The 20,873-nt window shown below is 40.3% G+C and overlaps 1 protein-coding gene across 1 annotated transcript; it reads left to right on the forward strand.

The window, feature by feature from the left end:
- The first annotated feature begins 14,352 nt into the window (after nt 1–14,352).
- On the forward strand, nt 14,353–19,413 carry LOC143582501 (glucomannan 4-beta-mannosyltransferase 9-like). Its single transcript, XM_077065048.1, has 10 exons — nt 14,353–14,703; nt 14,803–14,901; nt 15,005–15,257; nt 15,925–15,967; nt 17,016–17,083; nt 17,305–17,441; nt 17,522–17,635; nt 17,725–17,924; nt 18,003–18,194; nt 19,221–19,413. Exons 1-10 carry the CDS (start codon nt 14,359–14,361, stop codon nt 19,381–19,383), a joined length of 1,614 nt encoding a protein of 537 aa, XP_076921163.1. The 5' UTR covers nt 14,353–14,358; the 3' UTR covers nt 19,384–19,413.
- The last annotated feature ends 1,460 nt before the right edge of the window (nt 19,414–20,873 follow it).

Here is a 20,873-nt window from a genome sequence, read left to right on the forward strand (position 1 = left end):
CAGCTTGCAGTCTGTTATTATTCTTCAATTTTTCCATCACTTTTCAATGCACATTTGAATCATCCGTACATTATTTATTCTTATACTACATGATTTATGGCATTTCTTGTGAATGTGAGAGTGAAGATGTCATGCCACTATAGCCATTGAAGATGTCATGTCACTATGGCCATCTCACAAACATCGTGTCGCACCCAAGTGAATGTGAAAATGAGGCAAGAGGGTTCTTCACAATATTAGAGTAAGAAAAATGGATTTTTTTTATAACTAATATTATATTATTTTATGGAGCGATAACAAAGCATACCCACTCAATCACTTAGAACATGGGATGTGGTACCAACCAAAATCTTGATTTGAGTCGATGTTCTAGAACAAAGTTTTTGTATTATTATACTTTTGAAAATGATTAAACGAAATTTAATACAAGCATAATGTCACGGAGCTATCCCTCAGACTCCATAAGGCGTCCGAAGGCTAGCCAATCGGTCCGCTCATGACCAGGGTCTGCTGGTTTCGTCCTGCCTTGGACTCATCAGGCGAGCGGCAACAGCTCGCAACCAACGATGCGTTCGTCATACAAGCACGACTAGGCATGTACGCCTTCCTTCCCTCTGAGGTCGTTCCCAATGAAGTCCGGGATGAGCCAACAAACCCAAGCGTTACAACACAAATGAAGCATCTCGATCTTCAAATATTTGGTCCGTGACACTCTCCTACCACCATAACCATGCACGTCCTCGTGCATGCACATGTCGTCCCATACCGATGTGCAAGACTTAGACGTAGTGGTCTTCCCCTATGCCATGCATGTCTGAAGGGCAAGCTCGCCGTCCCATACTAGCTCACAAGCCGAAGCCATGTGTTTTGAGAATGATCAACTCTGATAAATGGGACACCGAATAGTTCAGCCAAAATGTGAGTTAGCCGTGTCGGTTAATTATGCCGCCGGATTGTATGATGCCGACGTTCGCCAAGTTAGCAGACTTCAAAATAGGTTACAGCTCTGCTACACCGTAAAACTTTTAACACGAACACGGAGGTCTTCACTTCACTGGACTAGGGCGGCGCTCACGATCCCATACTTGCGGCGTACAAAGACCATTCGATCTTCTCCCACCACCATTGCTTAACTCATTCTCGACATTTTTAAGCTCTTTTTGGTTGAGTGTGCGCGTTCCAACGTATCCGAGGTTCGACCTGCTCTGATGCCACTTGTCACGGAGCTATCCCTCAGACTCCGTGTGGCGCCCGAAGGCCAGCCAATTGGTCCGCTCATAACCAGGGTCTGCTGGTTTCGTCCTGCCTTGGACTCATCAGGGGAGCGGCAACAGCTCGCAACCAGCGATGCGTTCGTCATGCAAGCACGACTAGGCATGTACGCCTTCCTTCCAGCTGAGGCCGTGCCCAATGAAGTCCTGGACGAGCCAACAAACCCAAGCGTTACAACACAAATGAAGCATCTCGATCTTCAAATATTTGATCCGTGACAATAAGTTGATTTCCATGCCTTGATCACTTTTAAAAGCTTTATGTCTGTTGGATGGATATTTTTTATTAAACAATATAGATTAATACAAATTAGTTAAACGAAATCGTCTTTCTACTATGCTTAAGACCACTACGGCGTCTCGATATTGAAGTAGATATCTGATCCAGACGATCATTTGAACAGGTTCATAGCAGGGGCAACCGTCAGCAATTGGACGGAACCCACGTGGTGTTACATGTTCCAAATGACGCTGGTTGGGGCTGCTAGAGCATGGTTCGATCGTCTACCGGTCAACCACATCTACGACTGGGCAGACTTCCAACAGAAGTTTAGCCAACACTTCAGCCAGCAACGAAAGTATACCGAGGAGCAATGGACAATCCTCAAATGCATACGAGAGGAAGATGAATCTCTGCCAAACTTCATCACTCGCTTCAACTCAAAGAAGCTAAGTTTGGGCAATATCAGCGAAGATCTTGTTCGCGCTGCCTTCATCCAGGGCGCACATGACCCAGAGCTCATCCGCACCCTAACGGGTAAAGATGGCATGCCATCCACATGGGATGGCATCATGACAGCAGCAAAACGCTATGCGGAAACAGAGAAGCAACTGGGTAGAGATCTCCCACAGAGCACAAACCTCTACACTCAGAAGATGAGAGAAGACAACGTCCTCACCGCCAGACTAAATAAAAAGCGAAAGCTAGGCATTTGGCAGTCAAGGGTAAACTTTGACACCTCATCCGGCTTGCAACATCGAGTGGGCGGAAGGGATAATGTACAGTCGCACCGGAACTCCAGATGGACGCCACTCACCAAAAGCGTCACTGAGATATTCGCCACTGAAGAGCTCCCATGGCCAAAGCCTCCAATAATCCGACATCGTCACGATGCTGATCGGAGCAAATACTGTAACTTCCACAAGACAAAAGGCCACAACACTGAAGAATGCATAGACGTAAAGGACATGGTCGAAGCATTTGTCAGAGATGGGACGCTCGCGCACCTCGTGGCACAATAAAGGCTGAGCAGGCGGATGCGTGTAGAACCCCAGCTGGGGAAAACACGAATCAATTCCAGCTTCAAAATCGAGACTACATGCTGCGTAAAGAACGAGATCACGAACCAGGTGCGTATCGGCTCGATGGCACTCCCATCCCAACATGGAAGGGAGCTCATTTACACAGTCTGCATGTAAATCAATTCCAATTTGTAAAGAAAAGGCCAAGAGCCACTTCTAATGGAAATGATCTCTTTAAGAACACCGAAGCTGATGATTTTACATTCATACTTTTCTGAACACTAATATGCCGGTTTTCACCGCATAATTACGTGAAGTCATTGCATGGGAAGGCGGTCCTACCCGCACGAACCCAATAACGTGACAAACCTTCACGCAGGTCAGTTTGGGAAAAAGTTCAGCACCCAAAAATCAAAGTGCCGGTCTATCCGCATGAATCATTAAAGGAAACTGAATAATAACCTATCAACAACCGCGCGTCGAACGGTTAAACTATACAACATTGGTGACGGCGTTCACATTACGTGAAGTCGTTGCGTGGGAAGGCGGTCCTACCCGCACGAACCCAATAACTTGACAAACCTTCACGCAGGTCAGTTGAAGGGGAAGAGTTCAATTATCCCATTAAATGAAAGTGCCGGTCTATCCGCATGAATCATGAAAGGAAACCGAACACTAACCTATCGACAACCGCGCGTCGAACGGTTCAAAACAAAATTCTTACAAAGGATGAGGAAAACCTACACGCAGGTCAGATAAGGGTAAAGTTTTGCCATCCTGCTAAGTGCAAGTGACGGTTCTACCCGCACAATCACGAAAGAGGAAGCAAAACTTCCTGTTATCAACCACGTTCAAAGGTTAACTTATCCTCAAAAGGTGAGGAAAACCTACACGCAGGTCAGATATAGGTTTAAAGTTAAAGTCATCCTACTAAGTGCAAGTGACGGTTCTACCCGCACAATCACGAAAGAGGAAGCGAAAACTTTAGTCCATTATCAACCACGTTCAAAGGTTAACTTATCTTAATGCCTTAGAAATTTCGAAAAGGAAAACCTACACGCAGGTCAGATAAAAGTTGAAGTTTAGCCATCCTACCAAGTGCAAGTGACGGTTCTACCCGCACAATCACGAAGGAGGAAGCGAAACTTTAACCCATTATCAACCACGTTCAAAGGTTCTTATTCTAAACACTTGGAAAATTGCTAATTTAAACTAAGTATGCAAGTCATAAGTTTATAAAGCAAGGAACCCAAAGAAGGAAATAACAATCTTATACGCAAAAAGATTAATATTTCAAGAATATATTACAAGAATGGCCGGGTAACTACCCGCCTAAAGGTATAAAACTATACAAGTCTATCTTAGCAATGGGAAGGGATCTTCAGGATCAAGCTTCAGGGCCGCTTCCACTTGGACCCGCTCCGTCAGAAGAACGGGGTGGTTCGAGGAACGCTTTGAGGACAGCTAACCCATCATCAGCCGCAGCTACTTCGTCCACCTTTTCCACTACTGGATGCGGGAAGGCGGCGTATTGGTTCAATGCTTGGTCATAAATGGCTTCGGTATCCACATTGAACAAAGGGAAGTTGGAAGGCGGGACGCCTTTCTCAACAAACCCTAGACCAAGCAAGAAGCCGGCCTTTTCCCCATCCTCATGAGAAGCGTTGAGGGCTGCGGTCATAGCATCATCGTAAGAGGTCTCTGAAAAGACCCGACGCACAACCTACAAAGAAAAAATACAAGTATTAGAACCTTTTCTTACAAAAGAAAAGCGAGAAGATAAAGCTAAACATACCTGAGGCAACGCTTCTCGAAGAAGCCATTGGAGGGCAGCTTGAGCTTCGTTATGGGCGCGTTCGGCTTCGCTCTTGTTAAGGTTGGCAAGTAAAACTTCCTTTGCGGCAGCCTCTTCGACGCCCTTAAGCTTCCGCTCGGTGTGGTCAAGCACCCCTCTTTGGTCCAAGATTTCCTGGAGTTTCTTGGCATCTTCCATTGCCAAGGCATCATGAGCGCGTTGGAGAGCCTCTAATTTGGCCTTGAGCTCCTCATTCTCCACACGCAAAGGCTCAGCAACGGCTTCAGCCTTGGCAGCCCTCTCGGTTGCGTTTCGCGCAGTCTCCCTGGCCAGCCGAAGCTGTTCATTCACAGCTTGGGCAGCCTTGGAGCGGGCCTCGAGTCGCGCCTGAACTTCAACCTCGAGGGCCTTGAAGGCCTTCTCCTTGTCGGCGGCAGCTGCCGCCAGCTGTTGGTTCTCCTCCCGGAGAGCACGCGCCTCAGATACGTCCTTGGCGCGAGCTGCTTTCAACTTGTCGTTTTCACGACAAAGCAGCTCGACGCGCGGCTGCATCCGGGCTTGGAGAACCCGAAGCTCATTGGTTAGCCTACCCTCCTGGTAGCTAGCCATGGCTTCCCCCAACGCACCATGAGGAGCAGCGTGGCGAGCCCAGTCCACGCACTCCACAGGGGTACGAAGGGTTGTTCCTCGGCGTATGTTCCATCGCGGAACATACACTTCATTGGAATCCGACACTGCAAAAGAAACAAAGGCAGTAAGGAAAAGATGATAAAAAACATAAGGGAAAAAGAAAGGAACCCTACGCACCTGTAGGGTCAATGACAGGCCGATAGCCGCCAAACCCATCACCTGAACCTAAAGGAAATCCATCCAACAGGTCAGGCAGACGGGAAGGGGGCAAAGATCGGCGGGAAGCCCTGCGCGTACCTGATGGTCCGGCCGTAGGTGCCGGTGGCGCGGGCATGGTGGCAGCCGCCGTGGTCGCCGTTGTGGTCGCCGCCGCGGTCGCCGCCTCCTCAGCAGCAGCAGTAACCGCCGGCTCCGTGAAGGATGCTGTAAAAATCGCACTCACGGCCGGCGGTGACGTCATCTCGGCCGGAACAGTTGGCTCAAAGGAACGAGCAACTGGACCAGCGGATGCAGGCGCAGGCGCCTGGGTCGACGCCTCAGGAAGGCTGACCGAGCCTACCGTCATTGGCGGGGAGGTACTCCCCTGCGCTTCACCCCGGAATGCGTCAACATCCACGCCTGCACAAAGAAGAAAGTGTTAAGATAAATTTAAGAAGTAATAAATCTGCAAAGACATTATGATTGTACTTACGGGTTTTCTTGACCCTGAACGTACGGACGGGCGGGGAGGAACCCGATGGAGCCGGCCTCTTGGTACCGGTCACCGTCGTCTTCGTTGGTTCTCCGGAGGTAACGGTCGTAGCCTCCGGAACAGTGGTCTTCTCACCACCGGGCTTCCCCGCCACCTCTTCACTATCTGACTCCGAGTCAGATAGAACCACCGGACCAGCCGTGGAGGCCTTCTCCTTCCCTTTCCCGCCGGGCAGCAGCTTTCTTCTTCCGCACCAATGGAGGAGCATCTGAGGATTCCTCAGAAGAAGACAGGTCAATAATTCCAACAGCGGGTACAGCATTAAGGGGTTGAGGAAAGAATATCGCCTTACCTGGCCGCCGGTGGCTCAGGATCTCGTGGCCCAGCGGATAGACCTCCACAAAACGATCCGCCGTTTGCTCCAGGATGGGCAACTCGCCCTCGTCCAGAGCACGAGTACCCATCCGCGCGGGACCGTCGGTTTCCCGCGGGAACAGAAGCGACTCCAAATTATTTCCCTCTGAAAGAAAAGAAACAGTTAGAAGACAAACTTGTATCAAAAAGAAAGACAAGACATACCATAGGGAATAGAGTTCAAACCGTATTCGAGAAGGATGGGAACCTGAGACGCATCTTTCCACACCCGGCTCATCCCTAACATAACCATCCCGGATTCCGCAAACCGGTAAACCGGAGATTGGATCCGGGATATCTTCGAAAACCATTCCGCCTCCTGGTAGTTGGGGGCGTGAAGGCTCGGTATCGCTTGGCCATTTTTAAACTTCATGGCAAGGGGGATGGCGCGGGCAGAAATGTAGAAGAATTCCTGCTTCCACGCGCGAAGACTGCGCTCGGTGTCGCAAATCTTCAGACCCTTAATACGGGTCGTCAAGGTGTACCACCCCTGGATGCACCTCCAGGTATAGAAGGTCATCAGGCGGTCCACATGGGGCTCGATGCCCAAAATCCGGCACACCCACTCAAAATGGCGAATCTTGGCGATCGCCATGGGGTGCAGCTCGGTCAAATGAACACCGTGCCTCTCAAGGACACGGTAAACAAATTTTGTCAACGGGAATCTAAGATTCCCATAGACAAAAAATGCAGCATAAACCCCGATTTTGCCTCTGGGGGCATCATACACGGTCTGGTGGGATTCAGGAAACTCAGGCTCGAGATGATCGAGCATGAACTTCCTGACAACATACCGATACTGATCGCCGGGCAGAGCACACTGGCACTCGCCAGCGGTACCCCTGTCGTCAGCTATAGCTTCAGCATCACGAGAAGACATCCTGCAGAGAGAAGAGAACGATTTCGAGAGAATGCTCGATTGAATAAAGGAGTATTCGCCGGAAATCGCCTTAAAGATGAAGAGAAGAGTAAAAAGTGTGAATTGCAAAGTAACCCTCTCCCCCTTTATATAGTAATCGCAATTAATGCGGTGAAATTAATGCGGAGGAGAGAGAAATCGAATGTGCAATGAAACTATGACACGTGGCAAAAACCAAGCTGGCAACAGCTGTTGAAAGGACGTATGCCAGTAATTTCGCGGCCACGCGCCCGAAAAATCGCGCCCACGCGCCTGAAAAAGCGACTGGAATGACCATGTTCTGTCACGTCACCATAACTTCCTGCACGTCCTGACACAGTCAGAAGAAACCGTCGCACGACGTTTCAAAGGTTTGGACTGTTCTTATCTTTTCACCAACTCTTCGAATTTCAAAATTCAAAATTCGAAAATATTAAAAAGCGGGAAAATACCCCTTACCTTGGCAAACAAGTAACCATAAGCCGGGCGCGGGTACAGTGTAAAGGCAAAACCCTTCACATACCTAGCACCCGCAGGGAATTGAAGCCAAGTACCTTGGCAAACAAGTAACCATAAGCCGGGTGCGGGTACAGTGTAAAGGCAAAACCCTTCACATACCTAGCACCCGCAGGGAACTGAAGCCAAGTAAACCTTGGTGAACAAGTAACCGTAAGACGGATGCGGGTACAGTGTTAAGGCAAAACCCTTCACATACCTAGCACCCGCAGGGAATTGAAGCCAAGTACCTTGGCAAACAAGTAACCATAAGCCGGGTGCGGGTACAGTGTAAAGGCAAAACCCTTCACATACCTAGCACCCGCAGGGAACTGAAGCCAAGAAAATCTTGGCGAACAAGTAACCGTAAGACGGCCGCGGGTACAGTGTTAAGGCAAAACCCTTCACATACCTAGCACCCGCAGGGAATTGAAGCCAAGTATTCCTCGGCAACCAAGTAACTACAAGACGGGTGCGGGTACAGTGTAAAGGCAAAACCCTCCACATACCTAGCACCCGCAGGGAATTGACGCCAGGAATACCTTGGAAGTAAAGTAACCGTAAGACGAGCGCAGGTACAGTGTCAAGGCAAAACCCTTCACATACCTAGCGCTCCGCTGGGAATTGAAACCAAGAAGGATCTTCTGGGCAATGCTTGCGGAAACGGAAATAACATCCCCGCATAGCGGGAACGTCGAGAACTACGTTGTTGGAAGTTCCAAGATGGAATTGATGGTTTTAACATAATTGATCACTATGTTCAAAACTACCAAAACCTCATGGAAAATACATACAACTGGGACTCAATGCTCCTGACTTGCGAGGAGGTTACAGACCTACCCGCATCATACCCAAAGACCAAGCAGGAAACTCGGGCATTTCTGCAAGTGACAAGGACTTCCGCGGGAGGAATCCCTATGGAAAACCTTAAAAAACCCCTTTTCAAAACCCTTTGCTTAAGTCCAAAAGTTCACCTCACTTTATTAAACACGCATGAGAAGAACATTGGACTGGGGGGACTTGAAGAGGTAGGTCCCAGCAGAGCCCAGTTGGACCCGCAAGACTCACCTTAAACAGGGACGTCTGCGCAGAGACCAACTGGATCCGCAGGACCAACCATGCTCAGAGACGTGACGTCCTTACGCGCAGTACGCAAGCTGGTCCCGCAGGAAATGCCTCCCAATGGTGAAGGACTCCGCCTGTCCCCGCAGCCTCGGATACAAGCCATTAGGGAAGGCCACCCGCGCAGCATGGCTACACGCACAAGGCACTTAGCTCTCGATCATTCAGTGTCACCTGAAGGAATGAGCCAAGCCGGGAGCAATCCCGCACAGAGGCGGGAGGGGGAATACTCCCGCCCAAATAAGCCAGTCCGTATACTGAAGGATCTTTTACTGTACCTGACGAGGTATGGGCGAAAGATCTGATCAGAGATACGACAGCTCACTGATACAGTATGGCGAGCAGCATGCTCCTGTACTGTATCACTATTAGCCGCTGCCTACTCACCAACTACTGTCATACCACGTGCGTAGCCGGCAGTTGGTGGAAAGGGAATAGTACACAGCAGGCCTGGTCACTATCAGCCGCTGTCTACCCACCAACTACCAACGGGGCACGTGCGTAGGCAACTGTTGATGAACAGGAACACTGTAGCAGCCGGCCATACCTCCTTGGAAACCTACCTTCGGCTATAAATACCCCAAATGGTATGATCATCTCAACATTACATTATCACATTATCATCATAATATACCTGATATCTGCTCTAGCAATCTCTTAATATACTTTTATATTTAAAGAGCAATCTAGTCTGATTCTCACGCCGGAGGGTGGTCACAAGGAGGAACCCCCCCCTTCTCAGTGACGAGCTCACGGTGTCTGTTTTGCAGGTTATCAGAAGAACCATCTTCCAAGGGTCTAACCCCTCGTGGGAAACAGCTATCCAACCCCCAGGTTACCAGTAATCTGTCAGGGGTCCGGTTAGTGTTTCTTCAATATTGAAGTAGATATCAAATATGCTTCTTCCTGGTTACAACTTGAAAGGAATCACAGATAATTGTGATAATGTGATCTCACTAACTAGATGGTGATTATCCTTCGATTAAGGGGTTATTAGAAAATAGACTACTGTGTATTAAGGAGATTACTTGAGGGAATACATATTAATTTTTCTTGGTTTTCTAACGGTTGGGTGAAAATAGGGTCCAAGTCTTGAATTTATAAAAAGGTGGCCGACCAACAACAGTTTTGTTGAATTTTTCTTTAGATTATTTTTCCTTCTTATTATTTCTTTTTAATACTTAAACAGACCATTTTATTGCTTTCGTGAATGACTTTTAAGCATATTTCAATCCTCCAACCAGCTAAAATCCAAACACTTTCTAAAGTTTGATAAGCCATCATATTGTGTCATATTCTAAGTTTCTAGATTCAGGACACTAAAGTAGTAAAGTATGTTGGAAGAGTTCCACTTTGAAAAGATTTTTCGGAAAACTTGACCATCATCTCCTTTTTTTTATAACAATTTCAATTACTTTTCCAATTTAAACGTATCTTTTATAAACTATGTAAATTTTAAAGGAATTGAATAAAATTTAATTTTTTTAAGAACCACAATAAAATTTAGGAGAAATTTAGATGGTATGGTGTCTGTCCCTCTAAAATAAGGCGCTGGATTTAAATCTTTGCAAGAGCAAAGTCAGAGAATTTAAAAAGAAAAAATTTTGCTGTTAAAAAAATATATTTAAAGAATTTTCAGTATTATTTATATGCTAGATATTTGGTCGTGTAATATTTAAAAACTAGGTTAGATCCCGTGTTACACATGGGTGGAAATATAAAAAACTTATATATATATATATATATATATATATATATATATATATATATATATATGTGTGTGTGTGTGTTATACATTTTAATGAATTGTAAACGGCAGATAATCTAACATTATTAATATAAGATAGGTATCACGTTGTTGTTTTAATTAAAAAAAATCCAACATACAGAGAAAAACAGAGATAAGTAACAATTTGAAACGTATTTCTAACTTATACCATGAAATAAAAAAAGACATATTAATTAAAATTTTATCATGTACCGAAATCATATGTTGTAAGCCATGAATCGTAACATGTAAATGTTGTAACATAAGTTGTGTGCTATAAAAACTATTTTTATTGAAATTATAAAACATATAAGTACATAACATAAAGAATGCTACAAATATGAATATAACAATGAGACATAGCAATTATAATTTGATTAAACCGTTTAATAAAACAACAATAAAATCCAAACTTCGTAACTTAAACCACCATTTCAATCCAAACATCCATACATCTAGTCTAGACATTCATAAATAAATTTCCAAAGTCCAAAAAATAAAATAACAAAGTCTCAAAATTTTAGAAAATAACAATGAAGACAATTAATTGCCTTTGTTACTCAATAAATGGTGATTATAACCATTTATTTTGAAACATTCTCCAACTTAGGAGTTAATATTTAAAATTAAATTGTTTATTAGTTGGATAATTTATATATAGAAATTGTATACTTGGCATTCTATGTGGATAACCTAGTTAAATGACATGTGAAAAAAAATATATATTTTGTTTTAATAGTATAGTAAGATTTTAACTGTATAATTTATTAATTAATTTATTTATAAATTTCCTCAAAATATTTTGAATTTCAAAACTCAAAATGAATAGCTTTTAAAATTATTTACATTTTCCATTATCTAATATTAAACATAATTTGTCACATAATATGAAAATTTAGATGGTTAAGGGGGTGGGCTTAAGCAAAAACCTTTAACTCGGACTCAAGCTTAAAAACAACCAAGCCAACTTATGAGTTATGATCAACACGTAATAATCAACCAAATTAAAAACATGAGCTAAAACTCGGTTTGGGTACAACTCGAGCCAGCTTGGTTACCACTTTAGATGCTTTAGTTTTTATAAAGTCGCAATATGAGAGTAGCTTTTACAGGAAGGAAAAAAAATTTTAATTTTACGAAAAGAGATTCAGCATGGCAACCACATAGACACAGTGAGAATAACCGAAAATAATATTTTTACTAAACTAAAGAAGAACTTGATTGAAGTTATAATCTTTACCGCTTGATGGAATATGTGAAGAGGGTGCAGTGAAGCTATTGATGGGAGTCGTGATGGAAGTAAAGAGTTGCTTCTTGATTCTATTATTTCCATGTTTTTTATGGTATTCTAGTCATAATAGTGAATATAAGGTTGGGTGGACAGGTTGGTTGCAAAATCTCATTCTTTTCATGTAATTGACTTGTTTTTTTCCTGGTTAACGGTCTGCTAACTGGGTTGTTTCTTATTTTTTAGAGCTTGTCTTTAAAAAAAATTTGCAATCGTCATGGTTTGAACATTGAGCCTCTTGGTTTCATACAATTGATTCAATTGAATACAAAATTAAATACTAGTTGCTCATATATGTTACAAATATGTTTTATATTTAGTAAAAGTGGGTCATGTATGTAATGGGTCGATGTGGAAAAGAAGTCTAAATAATGAGGTGGAGTGGAGACAGTTAGGGAACTAATGAGACTTCATAATAAATGTGATTTTAGTGGCGAAGAGGACCGGGTGGAGTTTAGCACAAAAAATGTGTAAACTGGTTTGGAAAACTATTTATGTGGCCGGCGATTGAAGGGCTTTTCCCATGGGATAGTTTGGACTTGGGTGTCTCTTATGATTAACTACTTTGTTTGGTAGGCTGAATTTGATCGTATATCTACAAAATAAGCTTTAGCGTACCGGGGAGTTAGGAGGAGAGAGGGGGGGGGGGGGGTTGAACTGTGCATTAATTGTGGCTATTTGTTGGAGACAAAGAATCCCTTACTTGTGTCGTATATGGCTAAATCAGTTTGGTGGCAAATTTGTATGTGGCTTAAATCCCAATCCCCCTAAATGTATGTTCGATCAGATTAGATTTTCGGACAAATCAAGCCTGTGCAAAAGATAAAAAGAAGGCGGTGCAGGCACTATTTATGGTCATAATGTGGAGGTATAGAGATGAATGAGAGATTCAATGGGAGAAGGCACTAGGAAAAGGAAAATAGTAAGAAGAATAAAGAAGGTGGTGTTTCTGATGAATCAACGATCAACAAAAATAATTTACAAACACTCAAACATAATAGAAGGCTGTTTATTTTGGTAATAAAAATTCAGCCGTTAAGAAAAAGATAATTATTTAGCCTAATATTTTTTAAACTGTTAGTTTTTAAATAAGATGAACTTGCCATTCAGAAATATCTTATGTTTTCAAAACATTTACTCAATTAGTCAAGCAATGAAAAGTGAAAAGTCCATTCTTATTTCATTGTATTTATATTTTACCATTTAACATGTTGTAGTTAAGGGAATTTTCAGTCCGTTCCCTATCTAACATGAGAGTATGTTTCGTAAATTATAAGGTATGATTAATTGGTTATGAATGGTTGTGAATAGAGAAAATGTTATGTGAAAAGTTAAATTTTGGTTCACATTTTTTAAAAGTGTTTGTGAGCGTAAGAAAGATAATAAATAATTACAAAAGTATAAAAGTATTATTTAATAAAAAAATTATAAAAATATAAAAAAGATATTATTTAATATATTTAACACCAAAGGACTTCTAATCCAATGATATCTTGGTGGTGAGATAAGGCTTAGTGACCATAAGATTTTGGGTTCGAATCTCACAAGAAGAGGTTTTTCTCAAATATTGAATTTCCAAATTAGTCGTTCGAAAAAAAAATATATTTAACGTAATTACACGAATATGAATAGCAAATTAGCTAGAAATGCTCAAATACATAAACTAAAGTCAAGCACGGTAAAAAGTCTGATTTTAGGTCGTATTTTATTTTTAGCTGCCACATGTTAATTAAATGGGAAAACATAAAATATTATTAAAATACCACCTAGTCACATACTTAAGTGCGTACTTTACCACGTACATTAACTACCACGCACTATAACTACCACAAATTTTACCTACCACATATGTTCACAACTTCAAAAAATTAGCCAGAAGCTAAAAGTACGACTCACTTGATTAATATGTATTTTTTTTATAAATATGAGAAAAGTCTCGGACAATGGCCATTCTGAACTTTCACCGTTTTGGAAAATAAAAGGTGATAAATTATTATTACATATAGGAATGAATATACATGCATTTGTTTCATAAGTTTTGCCTAGTGCCTACTTTCTTAAATAGTAAATACATTTTTAAAAGAGGAAAGTGAATACGGTGCTGTTAGCCGTGTAACCTTATACAGAAAACCAATCAAAACTTTTCTATTCCATGGCTTTTTTTTAATCAAAACTACGTAGTTTTGATTGGTTTTTCGTGTAAGGTTACACGGCCCATTAGTTAATTATGATAATCTTTTTTACATTAGGGAAAGTGAATACAGTGTTTTCATGCCATGAAATAGAAAAGTTTTGATTGGTTTTCCGTACGGTTAAGAGCACCGTATTTACTTTCCCCTTAACTAATTCATACTCCGTATAAAATGTAATAATAAGAAGTTTGGTACAATTCTCCCAGCATTAAAAAAATAATTTCTATCTTCATAACCATTGTCCTTTTCTTTCCCTTTCTTCCCACTCCTACATCCCTCCAACTTTTTCATTTTCCAGTTTCCAAATCCATTTTTTCTTTTTACAAAAACAGAGAGCCTCCACCTTCCTTTTTTCCTTTCTTTACTTTCCAAGCAACTTAGATGCAAAACCCTTAACATAGCGATGTCCTAAAGTTTCAAAATGAGATATTTTAGCCACAAACCACGCATTTTTGGCTATTTTTAAATTTCAAAATCCATCCCAAAACAGAACAAAATAGAGCATCCTCTGTTTTCTTTGCTCTGTTTTGTAAACAACAAAAAACATAGTAAATGGAGAAGCTTAAGCTTAAGGTGATTGCATTTCTGTCGGAATATTTTGATGGTGCAGTACCGGATAATATCGGAGAGCAAATTCTGCTGATTTGGGGTCAAATGAAGGTGTATTTTGTGGTGCCATGTTTGACAATTTTTATGTATATTAATCTGGTGTTGGCAGTCATGTTGTTCACAGAAATGGTTTACATGGCTCTTGTGGTTGCAATTAGCAAATTGTTTGGTAAAAAACCCGAAAAACGTTACAAATGGGAACCATTTCAAGTTCAAGATGATGCTGAGCTGGGTGACTCTGTTTATCCTCTTGTCCTTGTTCAAGTTCCCATGTTCAATGAAAGAGAGGTTCTTGTTTCACTATTGATTTGTCTTTTTGTTTTTTTTTTTATATTTTGTTTTGTTTTTTAGCAATTATAAATTATTATTTTTTATTTGTGTGAACAGGTTTATCAGCTTTCCATTGGAGCAGCATGTGGGCTTACATGGCCCTCTGATCGTATTGTGATTCAAGTACTTGATGATTCAACTGATCCATTAATTAAGGTTAATAAATTAAATTACATTTTATTTTACTCATTTTATTTTGGGAAAGGAAATAGTGCAAGCTAAGTATATTATGGTAATATGGTACTCTTTATTTTGATAGGGTTTGGTGGAAATAGAGTGTGAAAATTGGGCAAGCAAAGGAGTAAATATACACTATCAAGTTAGGGATAACCGAAAGGGGTACAAAGCGGGGGCGCTTAACGAAGGGCTAAAGCATGATTATGCAAAACAATGCGAGTATGTGGTCATCTTTGACGCTGATTTTCAACCCGAACCAGATTTTCTCACTCGAACTATCCCGTTTCTTCATCATAACTCTGAACTTGGTCTTGTTCAAGGACGTTGGAAATTTGGTAAAGTTTTTGTACCCCTTAAACTCACTTTTAGTTTTATTTTATTTTCTATTTTCTTTTATGTAGATATTGGTAGGTAGATATTAATATAAAGTGCGTAAAGTAGTTAATATCTATAGGAACCCCTATCATATTTAATGGTATATTAAGTATCCAGTGCACACAATACACGAATATCAATAGATAATTAATAAAATCGTTAAATGAGATTTGAAATGATTCACAGATTCATTGGGTTTTGTATTATATTGTGATTTTTCTATTTATAGTTTGTAGATGGAATTAAAATGATTAAAAACGTGTTAAATAATAAAAATAAAACGACAAAATAAAATAAAAGAAATATGGTTGTGATTTGTGAATGACAGCTTTGCGTTTGGGTGTTGATGCGCACTAAATTGCCCCCACATTTGAAGGCAAGATGCTCTTGATTTTAGACTCTAGTAAGCCGGTTGGTGCAATAATTTTAAATTATATGATAACATTAACATAGAGGAAAGCATCTTCGTTTAAAAAATGATATCATCTTCCTTTGTCACGGGAAACATGCCAGTCACGTGTGACTCCTGAGTACGTCTTTCCTTAGCATTATAAATGTGAAAGTAAATAATACAAAGAATTAGAAACTGATTGTGTTTTATTGTGGCATAACTAATTTATGTTGTAGTGAATTCAAATGATTGCTTAATGACAAGATTGGAAGAGATGTCACTTAGGGGGTGTTTGTTTTTTCTTCAAACATCTTCAAGGGAGCTAATGTCTGCAGGCGCGCAGACATTACCCTTGAAGACTGTTTGTTTTTTTTCTTAAAACAGATCTGAAGTTATCTTCTTTCATCTTAAAAGAAAAGCAAGGAAATCTTGCTTAAAACATCTTCACAAAAAAACCCTACTCTTCTCCCTTTGCAGCCACCCTCTCATCCACTGCTCCTACCACCGTCCGCCAACACCACCACCCACCGTATGCCACCACCACCACCCCCGTACCCCGCCGCCACCGTCCACCACCGTCCACCGCCACCACCACCGTCCACCACCCACCATCCATCACCACCACCGTCCACCACCCACCATCCATCACCACCACCGTCCGCCACCACCACCACCATCCATCACCGCCACCACCACCACCACCATCCATCACCCACCACCACCACCATCCATCACCGCCACCACCACCACCATCCATCACCGCCACCACCACCGTCCACCACCCACCATCCATCACCACCACCGTCCACCACCCACCATCCATCACCACCACCGTCCGCCACCACCACCACCATCCATCACCACCACCGTCCACCACCCACCATCCATCACCACCACCATCCATCACCACCACCACCATCCATCACCGCCACCACCACCATCCATCACCCACCACCACCACCATCCATCACCACCACCGTCCACCACCAACCAAAACCATCCATCACCACCACCCATTGTCCACCACCACCATCCACCGCCACTACCCACCGTCCGCCGCCACTACCACCATCCACCACCACCACCTTCCACCACCCACCAAAACCAAATCGGCATGGCAAGCAAAGACTAAAAACTAGATGTAACTTGAATAAATGACTTCTATCTTGTGAGATAAGTTTGACAGTTATGCAGACAGTATCAGCTTATAAAAACAAACAGTCTTATATTTTCAGCTTGCAGATCTTCAGACCACATCTTCAGTTGCAGACATGAAAACAGATGAAATCAGCTTGCAGACAGTTTATGTCTGCAAAAACAAACAGCACCTTAACTACCATTTTAAAGTGGAGCAAGAATATGGTTCAATTACCTTCGCATTCTTTGGATTCAATGGTAACCAAACTTCTACTTAGTCTGTTGTTTTTTTTAGATTATAACTTAGTTAATTATGCATAATTCATAGTTAGTTGTTTATCTATGTTGCACACATTTTACACGCTTAATTTGTGATAAATTTGCTATTTGAGACACTAATAACGTAAATTGTATCCTAAGTTCTACTTCTTCCAATGGAAACTAAATCGAAGTGGTGTTCTATATTTGTTTTTTCTTAGGGACTGCCGGTGTTTGGCGAATGGCTGCACTTGATGAGGCAGGGGGATGGAAGGACCGCACTACGGTAGAAGATATGGATTTGGCGGTCCGAGCTAGTCTTAAAGGATGGAAATTCTTATACATTGATTCACTAATGGTAAAGTGCCTTAATTTTCTAGATTAGAAAAGTTAGTGACAAAAGGAAATTTAATGTTTTATTTTTAATTTGATGTATAGGTTAAAAATGAACTGCCGAGTGTATTCAAAGCTTACCGTCACCAACAACATCGTTGGGCTTGTGGTCCAGCTAACCTTTTCAGAAAAATGGTTTTCGAGATCATGAAGAATGAGGTATCGTTTTAGTTACATTTTATTTACCGTTTTTCTTTATTACTTTATTTGATTAATAGACATATGTTGTTTTTTTACTTGTTGTCTAGACAGTGACATGGTGGAAGAAGCTATATATTTTGTACAGTTTCTTCTTTGTCAGGAAGATTGTAGCTCATATTGTCGCGTTCACGCTCTATTGTGTCGTTTTTCCTGCAACTGTACTGATACCGGAAGTCACGATTCCAAGATGGTTTACGATATATATTCCAACTGCCATTACGTTTCTAAATGCTGTAGGAACTCCCAGGTGAGTTTTAGTTCTTGGATGTCCATGACTAACCATTTTACAGGAAATGAATGAATGCCCTTCGTGTTTCATTTGTAGGTCATTTTATTTGCTAGGGTTTTGGGTTCTCTTTGAAAATGTCATGTCCCTCCATCGGACTAAGGCCACATTCATCGGACTTTTTGAGACTCAAAGTGTGAACGAATGGGTTGTCACCGAGAAGCATGGAGATGCTTCCAAGGTCAAAGCAACACCACAACAAAGTCAATCTCGGTTAAAAATAGGGGAAAGGTACATTTTGTATAATATTATACATATCTATAATATATATATATATATATATATATAAATGAAAACCCTAAAATCCTACGTGTCGCGATATCGTCGCTCCCCCCTTTTATGGAAGTCACCAGATTATTTGATTTTTAAATTGAGGCCTCTTATTAATTTTAACCTAAATTCATGGGTATGAGTCTTACCAAAACCAGATAGCCCTTAAACGGGTTATAACATCTCATTAAATTAAAAATTAATCTTACCGATTATTTGATAGGAAAATCCTTTAAAATAGGGATATACTAAAATTTAATATCCAATTTAAAAAGAAAAAGATATTATTTTTAATTAATAAACAATTTTATAGTAAAAAACATAAGCGGGTCATGGGTCACCAAATTCAGAAAGCTTTTAAACAGGTTATAACATATCATATTTTTATGAAACCCTTTCATCATCAAACCCTAGGTATATTATTAACTTTCTTATAATAAAGAAAATTAAAATCCAAAAAGTAAATATTAAAAAACGAAAAATGTAAAACAACCATTCTCTCAAGGCATCAGATTGCTTTATTTGTAAATGAATGCTTTACATGCATTTGACTCGAATTCATGGGTAAAGGTCTCACCAAACCCATATAACTCTTAAACGGGTTATAACTTATAACATCTCATTATATTAAAAATTAATCTCATCAAATATTTGATATGGAAATCCTATAATATAGGAATATACTAAAAATTAATATCCTATTTTATTTATAAAGAAAATAAATGGGTAACGGGTATCACCAAACCCAGATAGTTTTTAAACCGGATTATAACATATCATTTATTTGTGAAACCATTTCATCATCAAACCTCAAGTATATTAATTATTAATTTTCTTACAATAAATAAAATTAAAATCCAAATATACATATATAAATATTGAAAACGAATTATGTAAAACAACCCCGTAATATGGGGGATAAAATCTAGTGTTAATAATAAGAATGAATTTAAGAAATCTAGAAACTAAATATGGTATTTGGGACAGGATTCTTATACTAGAGCTTTGTGTGGGGATTGCCCTCTTTGGATGTGCTTGCTACGATCTTGCATACGGGAAGTACCACTACTACGTTTACCTTTATCTACAGGCTATGGCCTTCATCATTATGGGTTTTGGTTATATTGGCATTCGGGTTCCCAACTCTTAGTAGCTAGCATTGTTCTTTAATTTTTTCATCATTTTTTTCAATTGAACATTTGAATCATCGGTACATTATTTTTACGCTTGTGCTGCATGATTTCGTCATTTCTTGAGAACATGTAACTTTCTTTTGTATGTTTTCAACAAAATTGAAGAGGAAATGATACAAAGTTCCCTCCAAAGATAAGAACATGATGGCATGGAAAGATTATATTGTTGAGTGTATCATCAATGATTTTGTTTTGTATGATTTCTTCATTTCTTTAGTTTGAATAAAGTCCTTTATAATTCTCTGGTTCAACTAATAGGGAGATAAACACTTGAAAGACATGTGGTTTTCGCTTCGCTTAAAATTTTACCCAAATTTTGAAGTGACGTATTGTGGTGTCAAAATAAAGCTTAATACTCAGCTAGTCAGCCTTAGGCTCGGATCAGGTTTGGCCCATTACTTCTTGTATATAGCGGGCTCCATTCCAATATTCTACGTATAACTTATACGTGGCCTTTTACTCCTACTCACTCACGCATTCAACTAGTGTAGCACCGTCACAACTATCCTATCATTTATCAGTCTTGCTTTAGCAACACAACATCGCAACTCTTCTCTCGTTTCCTACTAACAACTAGCTCTTATACCTTTATATCTCTATACATATATATATATATATATACATTAATACATTATGCATTATGAGTTAACATTTTTTAGTCATACACATACACACACCATATTGGCTTGGGTGATGAATAATGGCCCTAAGGCTAGAACTGATACGAGTCTGAAGTCTAAACCAGCAGACGACCCTCCAACAATTGCCATGTAACATGATAACATAGGTCGATCTAAAAATCATATAAATTCAAAAACAACTTCAATCTAAACAAACCTTACAAAAAAACACACACACACAAAACACTAGTGAATGATTCATATCTTTAGTATCTTTTATTTATGCAATCTAAACAAACCTTACAAAAAAACACACACACACACAAAACACTAGTGAATGATTCATATCTTTAGTATCTTTTATTTATGCAACTGTTTACACACATTACACAATTTCTTTTTACCTACTATATCTCTCACTCAAACATTTATATTATTATATTTTATTTTCTATATAAATTGATAATTACAATATTTATAAAAGACGTGGACGGTGGATCCGTTTACTTAAATAATCATTATTATAAAACTCTAAATTTCAAATATAAAACTCAAAACTAAAAATAAAGAAAAGACTTAATATTTAAAGATAATGATAACGACAATTAACACCTAGATATCAACATCCTTAGACTTCTAAAGTACGTACGGGTCACACACGTTTAAACATACAACTCCTGTTCGGATACGGAAGCATCTCGATCCAATACATATATATATATATATAACTAACCCAACCCACACCCTTATAATATTATTATTATTTCGTCTATACTAATCATCTTCTTCTTCATTCATCGATCTTGTCTTTGTATTCACCGATCACT

Source organism: Bidens hawaiensis, unplaced genomic scaffold (genome assembly GCF_021521415.1).
Source record: "Bidens hawaiensis isolate Kalapana, Puna unplaced genomic scaffold, B.hawaiensis_p1.1 tig00031771_1, whole genome shotgun sequence".
NCBI classification, from domain to species: Eukaryota; Viridiplantae; Streptophyta; class Magnoliopsida; order Asterales; family Asteraceae; genus Bidens; species Bidens hawaiensis.

Bases quoted from the DNA above. Each gene is read 5' to 3' on its own strand.
- LOC143582501 (XM_077065048.1), top strand. From the start codon at position 14,359: ATGGAGAAGCTTAAGCTTAAGGTGATTGCATTTCTGTCGGAATATTTT. The intron at 14,704-14,802 runs GTTCTTGTTTCA...TTGTGTGAACAG, and splicing joins CCATGTTCAATGAAAGAGAG to GTTTATCAGCTTTCCATTGG. The intron at 15,258-15,924 runs GTAAAGTTTTTG...TTTATGTTGTAG, and splicing joins TCAAGGACGTTGGAAATTTG to TGAATTCAAATGATTGCTTA.